Below are 19507 nucleotides of genomic sequence, written 5' to 3' on the forward strand. Positions count from 1 at the left end.
GGGGATGTTTCTGAATTCTCCTTTTCTTCATGATGTGCAGCCAACACAATTTTTGACATTAAGTTGAGCACCCCACGCCTTGTCAAGCTGCTGAAGGGAGACAGCCTGGCAATCAACTGCACAGTCAAGGCAGCCTGGAACACCCGTGTGCAAATGACGTGGACTTATCCTGGGGAGGTGAGTGCTGGGGCTGAAAGGGAGTAATGGGATGTTCCCATAGATCATACTGCATCTTGCATCCCAGGAAGAATTCTGCCTGAAAATGCTTGCCATGTTTTGCATTCCATCTCTGTGACCCTTGCTGACATGGCTTTTAAGATTTTTTTTCCCCTCTTTTCTTTCTGGTGGTTAATTGAATAAGTAAACATGTTTACACAGTGTACTCTACTATATTGCATAATCACGGGTGAGCACTAGAATTCTTTCATCCCTGGAAGCTTCTTTTCGACCTGAGGAAATGATAGAAATTTATCACTCAGTCCCAGGCAGGGGCTCTCTCTTGTGACTGAAAGTTTTCGTTGAGGCTGTCTTTCTTTACATTCATTTCAAAGACTGGCAGACAGTCAGGCACCCGACTCAGGCATGTTTAGAAAAGATATTTTGATTTAGCTAGCCAAAATCTCATTTGTTAAGTGTCACATGAACAATCCACTTGTTTTGACAGCTACAGGAATGATCTTGAATGTACTTCTCCTCCCATCACGTTGGGAGCATCCTCATAAATATTTGTCACTTATAGAATAACTGCCAGGAGTTTGTGTAAAGCTGATAAGAAATTTGACATTAGTTTAAGGTTTACAACTCCCATTCCTTTCATGTCAGTTTGATTTATGCTGATGATTCAAGTCAAGATCATTTATTATGTCACTCATTGTGCCTAATCACAAGCTAAAGTTATGAATACATTATGCAGGGAAGATTAATGCAATAATTTCTTGCATGTTGTAGGCATTTTCCTTGGCGTTTTTTCTCCACAGAAGTAAAGAACTTAGCAACAAGAAATGCTCCAAATATACTGGATTTGTTCACCATTGCCTTACCAAGCCTTAGCGTAGCACCACACTTGTGAAACTCTGCTTGGGTTTTATTTGGACAGTCACTGAAGGGTGTTCGGTGTTTATAAGACCACAGCAATGTCCTGGGTTAAATAAACTTTGAGGCCAAAGGCTGAGGGGGAGTTGCAGGAAATAACTCCTCAGCCTCGCATTATCTTCAATTCCACCCTGTTACTCCTTTGCCAAATCTTCTCTGTCACTTTTCCATCTATAGCGTTTCCAGAATTCTCCCCTTCTTGTGTTAAAGCCCTCATTTTCTATATGTCTGCCAAGCTGTGTACTGCCTTTCATGTGCCAGCTCAGGGTTTTTCATGAGCAATGCTGGGCGAAGAGTGGTGGGGAGCTGAGCACAGTTCTATGGCAGGCTGTGCAGATGGGTTGGTCTTCATCTGGAAAGGAGGAGTTTGGATGCTACTACAACTTGAATGGAAGTAAGAATGAACTGCCAGATGAAGTTACTTTCTATTTTTATTGTTGATTCTTTGGAAATTTTAGGCAACCTTTTCAGGTTTGTCCTGTGCAAAAGGGCCTGGATATACGTTGTTTTAAAACTTGGTGGTAGAACAGCCAATTGAAAATCATAATGTTCATGAAAATTTGATTCAGCTCTTTCATGTTAATTTTTACTTTAACAGGCCATGAAAAGAGGTTCTGTAACACAGCGCATTGACCAGAAGAATAGAGAAGCCAATGTTTTTTACAGTATTCTTGTTATTGACAAAGTTCGTGATATTGATAAAGGCCAGTACGCCTGCCATGTGAAGAGTGGACCATCAAACAAATTAGTCAACACGACAGTCATAGTTTATGGTAAGAAATACCTTGAATATGTAAAATAGCGAATGCTTGCTTACCAAGTTCAGTCACACAATAGCTTTTTATCTTGATAAAAAGTGGAAAGAAATTTCTAGCCTGGCCATCATAGATAGAAAAAAGGGAGACCAGTGAAAATAAACGCCTTTTGTTCCATGACTGTTTTGTCTTGCTGACAGTAGATGCATTAGTGTTTAGTTTGATCACTCATTCCTGCCATGACTTGTGATACCCTGTTCTCAATCGGTTCTGACAGTTCAGTTCCTCTTCTACAGTACTTGCTCCACTGCTCCCTATGCAACATGAAGAAGAAACAGACACACTGGCTCTACATGGAGAAGACAGCTGCTAAATCATTTGCAAAACTGAAACAAGTCAGAGAAGCTGGGGCTGTTGAAGCTAGCCTGTAAACTCTTATTTGTGTAAACAGCCTCATCTATGGGATACTCACATTGGAAAAAGACTATGTGAATAAGGGTTTGCTGAATCAGAGTTGTGTCTTTAGGTATAATCTGACTTATGCAATTAAACTACTGAGTTGTCTTGAAAATGTTCTTTTCAGTGCGTGCTGTAAATGTGACTAAATATTGCGCTTACTTAATACATACGCAATATCCATATCCAATCCATAATGTGAGTAAATATTGCACTGTGGATACTGTCAAAGGACACTCAATTTCTTTTTCACATTTTATATATTTTATTTTGTTTAATTGCATTTTGGAAAAAAATTGTGTTCTATAAATGTTGTGTTTTTTCACCTCCGATGAAATGCACCAATTCATCAGAGTTTGAAATAGGGGGCAATACAACTGGAAAAGAATGAATTCCAGCAAGTTGAGGTTGTTCCAATGAAGTGATAAAGATATGTTTGTTGGATGAAACAACTGTTTACCAATGCTAGAGAAAATTTCTGTCTTTTCCTTTGCTGTTTTTCTGAAGATCACTTAATTCTTCTCCAAACAAATATTTTATTTTGGAACATCCACTGATTCTCAGCCTTCAGGGGAGGAGAGATCATCTGTTCATCTAGTTCATTTTCCTGTATACCATGAACATTTTTCTTTTTTTTTTTTTTGACTGAAGCATAATGTGAATCTGACAAGAGTGTATCTTTTCTATGTAGATCATGGCTTGGGAATTGTATCTCAGTTTCTTTTATATTCTTCTCTTTAGGAGGGCTGGTTGCCATGTGGGAAGAGCAACTCTTTTTTTTTCAGGGTGAAAATCATTAACATGAGTGCACTCTTTTCCTTTTATTTCTTTAAGATAAGAGATTCATTAATTTGAAACATCGAAGAAAAACTATGCTGGAGGCTGTAGCAGGAAGAAAGTCCTATCGCTTGCCAATGAAAGTGAAGGCATTTCCCTCTCCAGAGGTTACATGGTAGGATAACAATTACTTCCAACATATACACTAGATCTCTTCTTAAATGAAAAAATGATATGTTGATAAAATATTCTAATAAAACCCCTTAAAATGGCAATAAAATGGGGACAGCATAATTGTTGATTTTGATTGGACTTTTCATGGTCTTTCTGAGTTTTAAGAATTTAAAAGAACATCATCTCCATTATGCATGTTCTAAATAGGATGCCTGGAAAGTTTAAAGTTTAGGTCCTCAAATACACTGGATATGTCTCCTACTAAAATCAGTGGACAGTCTAAAGCTGTATTTACTGGTCTTGACTGAATCAGTGCATCCTACATCATGCAGACCTGAATTTGCCTTTTAGACATAATGAGTTGATTCATACAGCCATGGACTATGTGAAGGGCAGTGGAAGTGGGCTTTGTTATATGGCAATCTGCCAGTTTTAGGTCTACATTAGTGACCAGAGCTTTCACTTTGGCTCAAGTTTACTGAGCTAAGGAATCTTTTAAACAGTTTTTTGTCTTAACCACCTTTCTATAAAACAATGTTATCTACTTGTGATCTCAAGGTGCTTGGGTTTTTTTTGTTGTTGTTTAAATAATTTTAAATAGCAATAGCTCTGGCTCAATTCATTGACTTTAACAAAGAGTCTATGACAAGAATGATTAAGAAAACAAACCATACATACACGAACAGTGAGAGTTCATGTTACTCACAGCCAGAAATTATTTTTGTTCCAAACATTTTGTTTTATTTTTACAATCCCCTCTGCATTTACAGCTCCACATGGAAAATTAATGGATGAAAGTGAAGACGATACTTGCCGTTTATATGATGTTTTCTGTTTTTTTAATGGTTGGGCTTGTTGATTGCATGTTTACATCTAAATCTTCTGGGGAAAAAAAAAATCTAGTTAAACATAAGAGTATTAATTTATTTATTACTGTGAAGCTGATAAAACACTAGAATAAGTTGTCCAGAGAGGCTGCAGATTCTCCATCTCATGAGATGTTTAAAATCTGACTGGCCATGGTCCTGGACAACCTGATGATCTTGACTTAAGCAAGGGGGTGGACAGGCAATCTTCAGAGGTTCTTTCAGCCTCAAACATTCTGTAGTTCTGTGAAATATGTGTACAGTGAAATGCCTAAATTCATGATCCTTAGAACCATTTTTTAGGGCTTCTCTATTGACTGAAAGAGCTTTCTGTAAACACTAGAACACAAGAATCAATCTAGTTAAGCCCATGATCACAGTGAAGCGGCTGCACTTTTCTACTAACATCACATAAGTCTTCATTCAACAACCTACAAAAGTGTGCTTTTTGCCATGTTTAAACATTGAATAAAAAATGCTTATTCAGGAATCTGTGTGTGAAGTAACACTTCTCTCTTTCTGTGTTGACTTTCTGTTATCTTTAAAAACATTCTCTATGATAGCAGGATATCTGATTCTTAAGTGCTTATCTAATCTACTTACTCTTCCTCTTCCTAAAATCACAGCTGTGCTTAGGCTACACTAATACTTTGTCCTGGGACGTATAATGAAGCCAAAAGAAATGGTTGGTGCTGGGTGATGCAACATTTATTTGTGTGACTGACTTGTAGTCAAAATGGCTGTCTTCTAGACAACACAACACAAGCAGGGAAAGATGGGATCTTCAGAGACATGGTTCCAATTTTCAGAAACTCTCAAATATTATAGAGCCCTATTGGATCCTTATCAATTTTAACATGTAGAAATGCTGTACATCAGCAATCTGTAAGGGAAAGTAAACCAGATGTTAGATTGGTAAGATTCTGGTAAACAGAATCTAAGCTTGTAAATTCTGTCCTTGCCCAAAGATCAAAAAATTGGAAATGAAGAAACATAGGCTGTTAAAGCACCTCTATTTTTCAATTATTTTATTACTGGACTTCTTCTGAACAGGTTAAAAGATGGGTTGCCTGCTGCTGAAAAGTGTGCCCGGTACATGGTTAAAAATTATTCATTAATCATCAAGGATGTTGCTGAGGAAGATGCTGGGAACTACACTATAATATTGAGCTTACGACAGTGGAACTTATCGAAGAATCTTACAGTCACTCTTAAAGTAAATGGTGAGTTTGCACTTGTTCCCACACTTGTCAACATAAACTCTAAGCTCTCATTGAACAGTTCGTCTTGCATGGTCCAGGTTGCAGTGGACTTTTTCATGAACACAAATCCAAGCCCGAGGTGTGGGGATGAAGGACTCGTCTTGAAATCAGCAAATGGACACTGGTTTCCATTGGAAGGGCTTCTATCTTCCACGGTCATGTGCTAGTTCCTGATTACTTAAATGTGTTAGTAATTGCTCATCTGATACGACTTTGTCCTGCTGTTTTTCTTTCTTCTCCTGGGGACTTTTTTGATTACTCACCCTGCAGGAATGCAGTATTGTCATGATCATTGGAAACGAGCTGCTTTTAATTGCTTTCCAATTTTTACTTCTTATAGTGAAACCGCAGATATATGAAAATGCTGTGTCATCATTCCCTGATCCAAATCTGTATTTATTGAGCAGCAAACAAGTGCTGACATGCACCGTGTATGGTATTCCTCCGCCAAAAATAACATGGATGTGGTATCCCTGTAGACAAAACCATTCTAAAACAAGGTAGGAAAGCTTCTTTACTTATATTTAGTCTTCCCTTCCATTTTTACCTAAAGACTACCTTAACAATAAAGCTCACTGTGACTGTTGTTTAGTTAGTAAACTAAATATGTATTTAATCAATGTATTTTTAAGTAAACATGCAGAAACAATGCAGGGTTTTTTTCTGCATCATTATTTGAGAATAGAGAGCAGTCATTGTTTCATGCTGTTGCTTATTTTCATTTATAGTTCACTGCTATTCATGCGTGCAGTGTTCAGAAGTGATAATTGCTTTTTAATTTTTATGATGTAAGCCTTGCAGGCAATGTCTTGCTAAGTGCACATTCTTTCTCATGGAGAAAACTTCCTTGCTTTTCTCCATGCTTTTGTCATCATGTAGTGATTCCACTGTGTGGGTTGTTTTTTTTTTTTGAAATTCAACAGAAACATTCTTTAAAACCTTCTCTATATGAAGGTCACATCTTTCTTATGATACATTGACTCATAGGTTCAGTTCAATAAGTTCATTCTCCAAATGATATTTCAACAGGGTAAAATATAAGTGGCATCATACAGGCTTATTCGATGCTGATGTGGCACCCGATTAACAAATCCTCTTTTATATTTAAGTTTTCTTTTGAACTTTGTGTCTGATGACAAGTTTGTATGTTGACTCATTTATCCAAAGCTCTTCCTGAATGCCAACATCTGGCACGGTCTTAACAATTAACACTAACAGTAGCATTAAGCTACTATTTTAGAGTTGAAACATGCAATATATTTGGAGCATAGAACAATAAAGATATTTAAGAACCTAATGAAAGATAAGAACTCAATATCTTCTGTCTCATTTGAAGGTGATCGTTTTACATGGGATTTAATTTCTTTATTCTTTAACACTTCCAAAGGATTGAGTTTTAGTGTCAATCCAGCCAAACATATACATACATACCTGCTTAAACATTGATATAGGTACTTAACTGCAAAAACACAAGACATCTGATAAAATGAAATAGGAAAATCACTGTATTTCATATTAAGGGTACCTGTAAGTGCTGGTCACCTCTTCTTGGGAGCACATGCTGCATTTTCCGTTACATCTCACTGCAAATGATAATGCAAATGAATGGCTTTCTGTGCCCATCTCACCAAGAGGTGGCACTAGCAATCTCTCCTTTTGCTAGAATAGGTAAAACCTGAAATTCTCAATTTCGAGGACAGGTAAGAGCAGCACTTCCCCACTCTTTTATGTTCTCTTTGAAGCACTGGTCACAAGAATTCCAAGTAATTATTTATTTTGCCTTGTAGGTATGAGGTGTAAGGTAAAAGAAATTGCTATTTCTTTTAAGCATAATCCCTGTGAAAGGTATATATGAACTTTTTAAATCTTTTAATTTCTTGCAAGAGTTTATGCATATTAATACATACTCTGGACTGAAATCACTGTGTGGCTGTGGTAAAACAGTTTACTCTTCTTTGAGAGTAGAAGTGAGGCTCTTCCACTGTCAAATATTTCCTTCCGTTAACAAGCTCTGCAGCACGGACCATGTCGTCAGCAGTAAAAATTAATATCCCCAAGCAAGTATTTAATAAAATGCTAAACTGTAGACTCCATTAAATCCTAATGAGAAATGTGTTTGAACAGGTGATCAAAGGAGAAAAGTAGCAATTTAAACATCAGCTATTGGCTCTGTTTCCAGTCTTGTTTCCAAATGGCCTTCATTATTGTTCTATGACAATTCTTTTTGCACTCTCCCCTTCCTTATCCTTCAAACTCTCATTGAAGAAGCAGTTTGGAATTCTTTAATGTTTTGCCTAAGATGACTGGAGTGACTCCCTGTGAAAAATATGGTGACAATTAAGTGTCACAAAATGGTAGGAATACCTGAATAATTACATTTTGTCTCCTACTCCAGGAGGGGAACAGGAAGCCTTGCAGCTGGCATGGTCAGCACAAGCCTTCTCCCTAAAGAATGGGAAAACCCTTTAATTCCACCTTTTTCGCCTCTTTTCTCTCCTTGTGTGAGGTGATGCTTGCTTAAGCAACAGATTAATGATGAAGGTACTTTGTGCAGAAGATCAGAATTATGTCTTGTTCTCCCATCTCTGCTTTGGATTTATCTGCCCAGTATTAGATTTCCAAGGACAAAATGTTGCTCTGTTTGTGCTCACAGGTAGTGCCTATTTCTGTGCGCAGGTGAAAAAATAGTACCTTAAGTTGATAAACCAATGCAGGCTACCATTATTCATCATATTGCAGTATTGATTGTCATGAGTATTGATTTCTGGGTCCCGTGACAAAGGACAAAGCTCACTCTCTGAGGATATACATTTGGTTGCTGAAAGACCTTGCAGTGCACAGATCTTTTGGCTTCAAGATTAATATATATGCTTGACTTTACATTGCTGGGATATTATCACTGAATGCCGGGGAACGACTCATAGTGCAAATGTCAGGAGACATTTGTAGTTGTGAATGACCATTGCCTTTGGTCTCCTTAATAGAAACCATTAGGTACTCTGTCTGTTTCTTTCAGTTGCTGTTCCAGACAGTTTTTCTGTTTCAAAAACACAAAAATAACTCAGTGGATTCAATTGATTAGAACAAAGTGCAGGTATATTTCAATGCTTTGTAATTAGTACAGTCAATTTCCATAACTCTCTGCATAACACCTTCTTCAGGCCAGTAACAGGTGACAAGCCAAATGTAACAGTTCCCATTGTTTCCTGGTAGCAAATTAAAAAAAATGTCGTAAAATTGCTCGACAAGTTTAACTTTTTGGAATGCAGAAAAACTGAGAACATCATTAAAATTCCATCTTATTCTTTTTCTTTTAAAATAACTTTGCTTAGCCAACTCTATTACCATTAAATAACCTTTTGTTAACTAGAAGGTAGCTAGCTAGATGGTGGAAAGATTAACTTCTAATTTTATATCCTAGCAAGGAAGCACAGAAGAGTCAAGAAAAACTGTCTAGGGCAAAAATTAAAGTTCTGTGGTGTTTTTTTTTAAAGGTTATTCAGATCTAACAAATTCAGATATGGCAGGCAAAAGTGGAGAGTTGGAATGAGTTAAAATGCAATTAAAAAGTGAAAGAATAGACATTCTTAAATGAGTGCCATTTTCCCAAGAAACATCTTATCCAGTGTCAGCTTACTCCAGAGTGGCAGCAGATACAGCAGATAAATCTATCCACTGCTCAGTGGATATAGCAGAAGGCACTCTGATGACCTCCATCCTTAATTTGTTGCCTAAATAGCCTCTCTGTCCTCTTTCCTGCCACTCTGCTCCTGTATTTCTGGCCTTGTTTTTGCTGAGGTTGGGTTATTGGCAGAGTTCTGTGGAGGAGCAGTCAGGGCACGGTTTGCCAAGGTTCTCGGGAGCCACCAAGGCTGATCTCTGCCTATATGACCCATCCACTCTGAGGCTGCGGAATGAGTGTCTTCATGCTGGAGACATGCTTGATGTGAATGGGTCTTGACCTGAATCTCATCAGCAGATTTGTGTTTATCTTAGAGTTTGGCAGAGGTTGCCAAAAAAGGCATGGGAGATATTGATATTGCTTAGTGTAAGCACTGGCTTCCTCAGCTTTCGTGCAGTATCATCTGAAGGCGGTTTCAGAGAGACCTTCACTGTGCTCTGCCCAAGACTTGACCCATCAGCCCTCCAGAATGTGCAGACAGATGCAGCAGTGCAATTTTATCTTGGGTGTTCCATCTCTCCCATCACCTTGCTGCCTTCCTCTCTCCTCAAGCTATCAGTTACAGTTAGCCTCAAATCAAATGTCAGATTATAAATTTATGACATTGCCATTGCATCTCTCTGGGCTTTTAAAATTACTATTTTTGTGTGTGTGCGTAAGGAAAAGAAAACTATAATGGCATTGTGGAGATATCTACAAAAAAGAAAATAATCAGGAAAGCTGGTACCTGCATGGAGATAGAGTGCTTGGAACTGTCATCACAAAAGTGCATGGCCTGACTCCCACCAGCTTCAGTGAAAGAGGAAGTGGGACATGTGTGCATAGCAGTCTAATTGCATTTCTGCATTGTTTATGTCAGGGCATTAATAAAGGACTGAAAGGCAGAATGATTAGAATGTGCTTGGATAGATTATCAGGGGAAACTAGGTTTGGAACATCAGCGAGGTATGTAAAATGCACAAATGTTAATTGTACTTAATTAGAAATGTACTGAACCACCCAAATTTAATTGTGGATGTCTGCAAACATTGATGCCCATTAGTTTGTCCACAGCAAATGTTTTTGTTCACCATGCCACCTTCTATTTTCGGGAATGGGAAGTCTGAGTCCTTAGTGCTCGTGAAAGTAGGTCAGATGCCATTAATAAACAGGTAGTGTAAAAATGCCTTTGTTTACTTTGACATTTGGCCAGATCCTCAGCTCTAAATTCACGCTGGCTGAGACCTTTGTGCCTTCCATTCCCTACTGCAAGAAAGTCCTCTTGCAGTGATCTGGTAAAGATACTTACAATGGGTACATCAAGAGGTATGCCTACTATTCCTTTGTTTGTCTGCGGCTGTGGAAATGGATGGATGTGTGAAAGTAAAAATCAAGCTGTTTCATTTTCACTTTTCTTTCTGAAAAATGCAGAGAAATGAAAACAAGAGTACACTGTTGCACCACAGACTTGCAAAGAGCTTGAGGTTGAAAGGAGTAGAATAGAGTCTGATCTGTCTCAGACCAACTATATTTTTCACTGAAGCATCACATTCTCCACTTCCTCTATGAGCCAAAAGCCAGAGCTTATTTGTGTTTGCAAAGAGCTGGTAGGACAGCTTCCGTGTCCTCAGTCAATATTTTGGAAAATATCTTTTAAAATATTTTACTTACAAAACGCCATGTGAATCAGCCCAGGCATACACATATGAATAAATAAGCCTGATAAATACATATGATTCATGCAGTACAGTTTGCCACAGTCTGTCTCAAGGGTGCTGTAGTGGATGCACTGATGAATTTACTTTGCAAGCTGTAAATGCTCTCAAAGGCTTTATCGTGGATTATAGTTGAACCAGAAGATTAAGCTTTCCAATTCTGGTATTGCTAATTTTCAGATCGCTTTAAATTAAAATGTTCAAAGTCTAATAGAAAATATTTTAGCATTATCTTTCTAAAGTAATTTTTTTAACTGGTAATGAATCAAACCTAATATATAAGGACTACAGTAACTTCCAGATGCTCTGCTTCATGTCCTGTTTTAAACCCTGTCTCGCCTACCTTCTTGTCAGTCATTTCTTTTTTCCCCAGTATCTTTTCCTTCACAGCATGACCTCTTGGCTTTGCTGAGGATGGTCTGACACCTATCCTAAAGGAAGATGTTGGTCATGCAGGTGGTTGCTTATTGCTTGATATTTAACTCTCCATGGGGCAGAGAAGTACATCTCACCCTACCGCCAGAAATGTTCTTCTGTCCGAGCAGGGGCTCTTGGCCAGTAAGGCCTAGGGTCAAACTGTGTGTGCTCAGGAGTGATTATAAATGGAGTGCTATTATTGGACACCTTTTACAAAAATATACAAACTTCAACTAGCATCCTTTTTCCTTTTATGTCTATTCCTTTCAAAAACTCTTTGCAGAAGGCTTTGGAGAGACATGCTGTATGAGGTAAGATCATGTCAGAAAGAAAAATATTCAGTTAAAAAATAGGAAGCAGAGGTTAGGAGGGAAGAGCCTGTTCTTGCCATGTAGGGAGGTGACCAGTGAAGTGTTTCAGAGCTGGTGCTTGGGTCTGTGCTTGTCAACATGTACAGAAATAACCTGGAAATGGTGGTGAGGAGGTGACAGAGCTTGCTGATGATACTAAGTAATTCAGATCTTTGATGATAGCAGCTGATTGCAGAGAAATGCAGAATGGTATGAGTTTGAGTATCTGGCTGATAAAGTGCCAGATGAAGTTCACTGAAGATAAATGTGTGTGATGCGCATAGCAGAAAACTTTCCCACTTTCTCATGTAAAATGATGAACCATTGTCTGATCATTACTGATATACTGTGATACATGCGTTTGTGCAAGCAATGGCAATGAGGAGCAGCTCAAAAAACAAATCAAGCTTAAAAATTACCAGGAGTGTACAAGGTTTGCTCCAAAAGTATTTTATTATGTTGGCCCATGACATCAGAGGTGGATGTTGGTGGTCGTGCATATGAAGCAAAGCTGTGTCATGGGATTCCTCCATTGGGAAAAAAATGGCACCCATTGACATTCATCAGCACTCACTGAGCGTTTATGGAAACCCAACAATGTGGTGAGACTGTGAATGGTGCTTTTCACTGTGGTGATGGCAACAGTGGATCACCTCCACTAGTGCAGATTTTTATGAGCACAGCAGGCAGGCTGTTGTTCATTGCTGGTGAAAATACACAGCTAATGATAGTGATTGTGTTGAAAAACAGTGCTTTGTAGCTGAGAATTTTCCTTACCAAATAGTGTTATTTTGCTCTTTGTAGCTGCTCTAGTTTTCATAGAAATAAGTAGGAGGCATTAGTTTTGCTGTGACCTATGTAGAATAGAACAAAACTGAGTGTGTCATGATAACTCCTCGTAAATTCATTACGTACTGACATCTCTTTATAGTAAGATCAGTTTTGATCCTTTCATCTAAAAGGATGCATCCAAACAGGGAGATACACCAAGAAGGGCAACAAATAGAATCAAAGGAATTTCAGGGAATGAGAGGAGTGTTTTAGGGATGAGTAAGGAGGGAAGTCAGGGCTTTGTGGCCTGAAAAAATAGATGACCTGTGAGCTGTACAACAGAGATTTTCAGACTCATGAAGGACACAGATTTCTGGGGACTAGATGTGTATTTCTTTTCCAGTTCAAGGAGTAGAGACCATGAAATGAAACTAGTAGGACTGCAATTCAAAATGAAAAGGAGATGTTCGTCTATTCTGTGGGTTGCAGATTTGTGAGACTCCTTGCTAAAGGGTTTTGTGGGTGCTAAAAGTTTGACTAGTTTCAAAAGGAGATTGCTTAAAGCCCTAGAAGAGAAATCCACTGGGACATACTTAAGTGCAGAAATGGCCTCACTTGCAGGAAGTTCTTGAGCTGATACTAATTGGTGACTGGGGGAGTACTGGGAGGAAGTATCTGAAGTTAGTCCTGTTCTTACTCATCCCCAACCATCTGCTTATGGTCATTGTTGAGACAGGATATGGGGTAGAAGGATCCTTGGTCTTATGTCCACGTCTGTCAGTGTTTTCTCTTCCTGTTTTCCCTCTAATCAACTCCCCTCTCTCCTTAAAAATGTTTCCCTCCATTCTTTCTCATCCCTTGTTTTCTGCCTCCACTTCCAGTCTCTGTCTCCAGTCAGCCCAGAGCTCCTTTCAGACTCCTACTTGCAGTGAGGCTGTAAACAATCTATCTTGAAAAACACAACCTCAGTGCAACATTAGCCCTTTCATCTTCTCTGCTGACTGCTGGAAAATTGAAAGAGTGTTCACTGTGCTTCCAGCTTGTCAGCAAGGCAGAGAGAATTAAGGATGGTGTAAATAGATTAAAAAGGAATTGCTCCTTTATAGATTGAGGAAGATCCAGTCAGGACAGCAAAGAAAAGGAAGGGAATTTCAGTATTATAAGAAGGAAGGTGTTGGATAGACCTGGATCTTGGAAGGGTAAAGGCATGAAGGTACGCCTCCGAGTTGAGTGAGCTGTTAGGAGTGTCTTGTACGTAGAAAATAGCTTATTCCAGAAAGATCTGAAAGAGTAAAAGCAGATTGACACTGTGTGTAGATGTGTCACGGTCTTTCCCTTTAGGTTTTTGACTGCTTGTTCAAATTGGAGGAGATCTCTTCCTTTCAGTACTGCCACAAACAATTAAAATCAAGCACCATTTCTCAGAAAGAAGTTCTAGGTTTGTAAAAACCCCATCCTTGGGAAATTCTGTAGTTCCAGACAGTGTGCAGCTCCTCTGGGGAGGACATGGCTGGCAAGAGAAAGTGGGGGCTGAGTCACAATGACCACATGGGAGTGAGAATGATTGCAGCCTAACAAGGAGGGAAAGGAGGTGGGCAAGGAAGGAAGGAAGGATTGGCTAAAATGTGTCCATATTCTGTGTCCATGAAAACCTCTAAGCAGTGTGAAGCAGGAAACAGAGGTCAAGAAGCAAAATATAATTATCTGATAAGAAACTCAAGGTGAGAAAATTTCAGATCACATCCGGATGTGCAAAAAACAAAAAACAAAAAAAGCAGAAAAACTACTTCCAAATACTGAATGCTCAAGGGTCTCAAGTGTTTTTTTTCCTATGGGAATGCAAGCATGAGCTGATGAAGGAGTGAAGGGTGGGATAGGTGGGACTGCTGCTGATTTCTGTGTTTCCTTTGATCAACCATCTTTCTATGGCAGTGCCCTGGAGTAGTTCAGGACAAGCCATAAGGTTTGTAAATGACTGTGAAAAGGAAGCACCATGCATTAATCTAGTTGCATGTAGATTAACAGCAGGAAAGGCAGTGTGCAACTGGCAAACTTTCCTTCTCCATAAAGCCATAGAGATATGCAGTGAGGCCATGAGTGCCATACACACTGCTTCTAATGAAGTAGTACCAAAGATACTCTGTGGTCCTCTCACTGTGAGGATGGGGCATTAAGGAAATCTGGAGTATTCCCTAAAGAATGATCTTTCCTTCTAAATAACACCTCAATTTTGACACAGAGCATCCTACAAAAATAACTCAGTCCTCACTTTGACAACTATGCACTGCACCAGGGTTCCAACTAAGCCTAATGCTTGGGGATGTTCCCACCCAAAGCAGTTGACCAGCATTTCAACCTGGAATTAGTTATTTTTGATGGAGAAATGGGAACTCTTGTAGGTCCTATGGGAACTCTTGTAGGTCCTATGGAGACAAGCACATTATCACGTTGTAGCCAAAGCTGACAGGGAGCCAGGGCATGTTCCCCCTCCCCCAGAACACATTTCACAGCCCATATGTGCTCCTTGTTACTATTTTTCCCTCCCTTGTTTCCGGCCTCACTGTGACTCAGTGTTCCCCTGGACGTGTGGCCACACCAACCCACTGCCACCAGTTGCACGGCACCAAGTTCCAAGGCACGGGGCAGGCAAGGCCTATGACATTCAGATGCTTCTGATAACCTCCAAGCGGGAAACAGTTCCTATATGTTCTTTACAAGTCCAGGAACTTCCAGAGTTCCTGTCTTGAACGTAGTGTTGTCATCACTGCATCTCGAAAGACTGTATCAGCCCAACTTGGATTCGTAACAATGCCGCCCTGCCGCTGCAGAGAGTCGATTGCTGCCCTATAGAGGGATAGGTGCTGAGAAAACAAAACAAAACAAAACATTTTTTTCATATTAATCACTCTCAAAAATAGTTACTGTTGGTTACAGGATGCCTTCCTCTTGCTCCTAATAGAGATGTAATTGCCACATACTACCTCAACAAATAGACATGCGATGGAGGCTGATGGTGTCTTTGCCAACAGGAATAGTTAGGAAACCGGATGGGATTTTACACTGGGGAAGGACTGTGAAGGTGTAGGAGGGCTTAAGGAGGGAGGAACTGAAATGATAAAATTGACAATGTAATTTTTCCAACTGAAATGGGGATTGAGGCTTTTAAGCTGATATTTGACATCAGTTGAGCACTGTTGAGCATTGTGGCACTGTCTACAGTATGGACAAGAGGATGTGTCTGAGCATAAGCTGGGCTTGGGTCTTTTGTGTAGGACTCTGTCATGCAGAAAGTCACATCTGTAATCATCAGACAAGCCCTGTACCCTAGCTCCTGGGCTCTGCTGCAGGCAAAACTACTTTTATTCTGATACCAGTAGTTTCACAGGCAGGACTTCAGTTTGGAGCTGGTTTGTAGTCCCATTCCAGTGAAATATATCAAGATGACATGAAGTACACTCTTACCCTGGAAACTTTTCCCCATCAGTGGTTATAAATATACCACACAATTGTGCTTGGCATGCTGTATGCTAATAGAGGTGAGGGCTCTGAAACTCATTAGGAAAGGGAGCGGGCTGCGGAGCAGAGTGAGGACAGTGTGAAGCTAAGGTTGATAACCATGGCCTTGTCCAGAATAGGCCATGGGAGTTTTCTTATCTCACTTTGGCAGGAGGTGCTGTTAGCTTCCTGTGCGAAATCAGGAGCATATGCTGCTTTCCTCTTGTTGTTTGGCTTCCTCCACTACACAAGACGGTTCCCAGCACTGTGATTATCTTTGCATCTTCAAACATGGCACACTCTGCTTCCTCAAGGCTTGATGTATTCTTGAGCAGCAGGCTGGCTCCCCTCCCCCCGGCCACTTCTCCCGGCCCCTCTTGGTGCCAGCAGCACACATCACAGACATTTTTTAAAACCCAGATTGCTTCCGGTTGCACAAACCCCCTCTGTCCTCCCAGAGAAGGAGATATGCATGCACTGCTTGGCAGCCCTTGGAGCTCGTCCTGTGCCTGGCATCCCCTCCTGAGCCCCCCCGGCTCCACCTTAGCCATGTACACTGGGAATGCACATGCAAGCATGCACACAGGCACATATCAGAAACCACTTAGCTAGGATAGCAGGGCACTCAGAGCAGTACGCAGAACAGGATTGCCTTGATCTGAGCTTACACAATGTTTATAAGCGTACCTTTGTATGCGCACAGCATTAGCATCTCTTATATACAGTCTCTCTATGTGCAGAGCTATATCTAGCTACAAAGCATGAGTGTGTAGAAGGAAAACAGGTGTAAGAGCTGCTCAGAAACGTGCTGGCAGATATCGGCTTATCAGCCTTTGTGCACACTGTGTGCTTTCTCATTAACCTCATGGTAACCCTGCTGCTAACTTTCCTGAAGATGCAAAGCAATGAAGTTTATCCCGGCAGCAAAACACATCAGGAACATGGGGATATCTGGACTAAGAGCTTCAAAGTTTGCTAGGGTTTCCTTGCAAATAACACCAGGTTTTGCTACAAGCAGGAAACCCTTGCAGTTTTGTTGAGTCAATAGTTCGGTGTAACTTATAATTTCTTTACAAGACATAAAAATGCATAACTGATTTGTGTGATGATGCACAACATGAAAATCAACTAATTAACTGGAAGATAATTTGATATTTTGGTCCTGATCAGAGTGCAATTTTATCTTTTCCCTCTTGCTTCTCCTTTCCAAGCGTCTGTACTGAACACGAACATTCGATTTGATGATCACATCTGAGTTCACAGAGCCTTTTCCCTCTCGGTTACGAATGCCTGTTGTTGGGAGATGACACAGGGCTCCTCATTTCTCCCATTTACCCCAGACCCATCTCTGCCCATTAATCTCAAGCAGTGCTTTGTATGGCACCACTGGCAGCAAGGAGAGGAAGGATGGCAGAGTAATAACCCACGGAACCTGTGTGGGAGCCTTCAGCCATGCTACAGCATTTGAGGTTACAGTGAAAGCATTTGGCAGCTGAGGAGGGAAAGCATCTGTTTCTGCATCCAGAGGAATGAGGCCGATTCTTATCCCAGGCTCTGCCTGGCAGCTGTGCTGCAGCTGATTTGCAGAGGCGTGCTGAGCCAGCAGAACGTGGGGTGAAGTGGCAGAATGCAGAGCATCTCCTGCTGCATGCCGTGTGCTGCCATGTAATGTGCTCACAGCTGGATTCCAACTCCTTCTTTATTAAATCTGAGGACAACCGCTATTAAGTGCATTTGATTTTCTGCTATAATTGCGTTAATGTCGCAGTCAGCAGATAATGTGGTATGTGAAGGCAGTGGAGCTCATGTATGTGCCTCCAGGGCTAATACTTTACCTAGTGTTGTACATGTGTGTTTTTCTTGTAATTGTGATGTTATTGTAATTATGATGGTGGTTTGTACTATGGTATTAATGAGTAATCAGCACCCCATTGTGCTAGGTGTTGGCAAAGGCATTACACTGCCCTCATCCCTCAGATTCTGCAACCTAAATACATATGTGTAGTCCTTCTCAAGGAAGTGTATAGTAATAACTAAGCTTATGGATGTAGAGCTGCAAGAAAATAGATTGGAAATGCCTTTTGGAGATACATATGCGGTTTCTGAGCATGCATTACACCTTCTTTCTGTTGTTTACTGAAAAGGGACTCAGCGAGAACTTTTATTCTAAAAAGCACAACTGCTCAAGATTATAACAAAGAAACAAGTTAATTCTCTGGGGGAACAAACCAATTCCACTTGTTTCAGAGGAATAACATTTTTAAAGGACTTAGGATGAATTGAGTAAGAATGAAATTAAATGAATCTCTGCCTGTACAGGAATTGCCCAGTCACAAGGATGTGCCCTTAATTAAATGTGCAAAGTAAATGGCAACCACTTTTCTGAGTAAATGTCAAGGGTTTTTTTTGTTTCTTTTTTTTTTTTCTCTTTTGAATACATCAGCTGTCCTAATGCAGCTCTCTTCCATCCACCCTGGCCTCAACAACCATGTATTAGGAGTTGGCCTTCAAACCAAAACCTGAAGAAGTGGCTATGTAGCTCGGGCTTCCTTCCCATGCTATTGCTCCTTGTTCTTTCTCCATGCGTGGATGACCATGGCCTGCTCCTGGTTTTTGGCTTTTTTAGCTCATTGAGGCTCTCAATGCATATTAAGGAATTTGGGCATACAATCATATATTTGTGCTAATGATTATATCCTAAGTTAGTTTACATGTCATTTTTTCTTTAAGCTGCAGTATCTGCTTAGACGGTGGTCGATTTGACTCAATGCTGCACGATTAAAGACAGCGAGTAAAGTCTTTGTGTTACTGATACTGTAAACAACACAAAAGTTCAACCAAACTACATAATTGACTGAAAGGAAATAAACCTCATTCTTTAGTCAGGATTGCATCAGTTGCTGTGATGCAGTGCCTTTCACCACACATCGGAACTACTTGATTATGGATACTGTACTCGTTGTCTGTCATATGGAGGGAAATCCAGAGAAACACTGTTTGAGAGAGCTTGGCCCTGATGGACAGTTTAACTCCTCTGTTGATACTCATATTGAAGAAGCAATATCTAAATGTTGGATGAAAAGCAAAACTCAATATCCTCAAAGAATAGGGATGGACAGAATGTAAGAACCATTCCTATGTGTTTGTTTACATGTGTACTGAGTTAGGCTTTGGGAAACATGTTAACTCTACCACAACCACACCTGAGTGTTCTGATTATATGCCATTTCACTGCGCAAAGAAAAAGAAAAAAAGAAATTCATAGAATCATAGAATCTTAGAATTGTAGAATGGCCTGGGTTGAAAAGGACCACAACAATCATACAATTTTCACCTCCCTGCTGTGTTCAGGGTCACCAACCACCAGACCAGGCTGCCCAGAGCCACATCCAGCCTGGCCTTGAATGCATCCAGGGATGGGGCAGAAAACAAACAAAACTGAGAAAATACATTATTTTTCAGGATAATGATAAAAACCTACACATAGTTAAATCATAGAATCATGGCTTAGGTTGGAGAGGACCTTAAGATCATCTATTTCCAACCGCCCTGCCATGTGTAGAACTGCCAGCCACCAGATTAGGTTACACATGTACCCATCCAACCTGGCCCTGAATGCCTCCAGGGATGGGGCATCCACAGCTTCTCTGGGCAATCAGTGCCAATGCCTCTAAAAAATTTCTTCCTATCATCTAACCTAAATCTCTCCTCTTTTA

General features: G+C 40.2%; 1 protein-coding gene across 1 annotated transcript in view; it reads left to right on the forward strand.

Annotated features, from left to right (window-relative positions):
* FLT1 (fms related receptor tyrosine kinase 1) overlaps positions 1-19507 on the forward strand; it is a 103918-nt gene that overhangs the window by 30539 nt on the left and 53872 nt on the right. Inside the window, exons 6-10 of the mRNA XM_085216089.1 lie at positions 41-177; positions 1691-1865; positions 3138-3255; positions 5174-5343; positions 5723-5882. Of these exons, the coding sequence (XP_085072215.1) occupies positions 41-177; positions 1691-1865; positions 3138-3255; positions 5174-5343; positions 5723-5882 (760 nt within the window). The remainder of the gene's footprint in view (positions 1-40; positions 178-1690; positions 1866-3137; positions 3256-5173; positions 5344-5722; positions 5883-19507) is intronic.

This window comes from Meleagris gallopavo, chromosome 1 (assembly GCF_905368555.1).
Source record: "Meleagris gallopavo chromosome 1, MGAL_WU_HG_1.1, whole genome shotgun sequence".
NCBI classification, from domain to species: domain Eukaryota; kingdom Metazoa; phylum Chordata; class Aves; order Galliformes; family Phasianidae; genus Meleagris; species Meleagris gallopavo.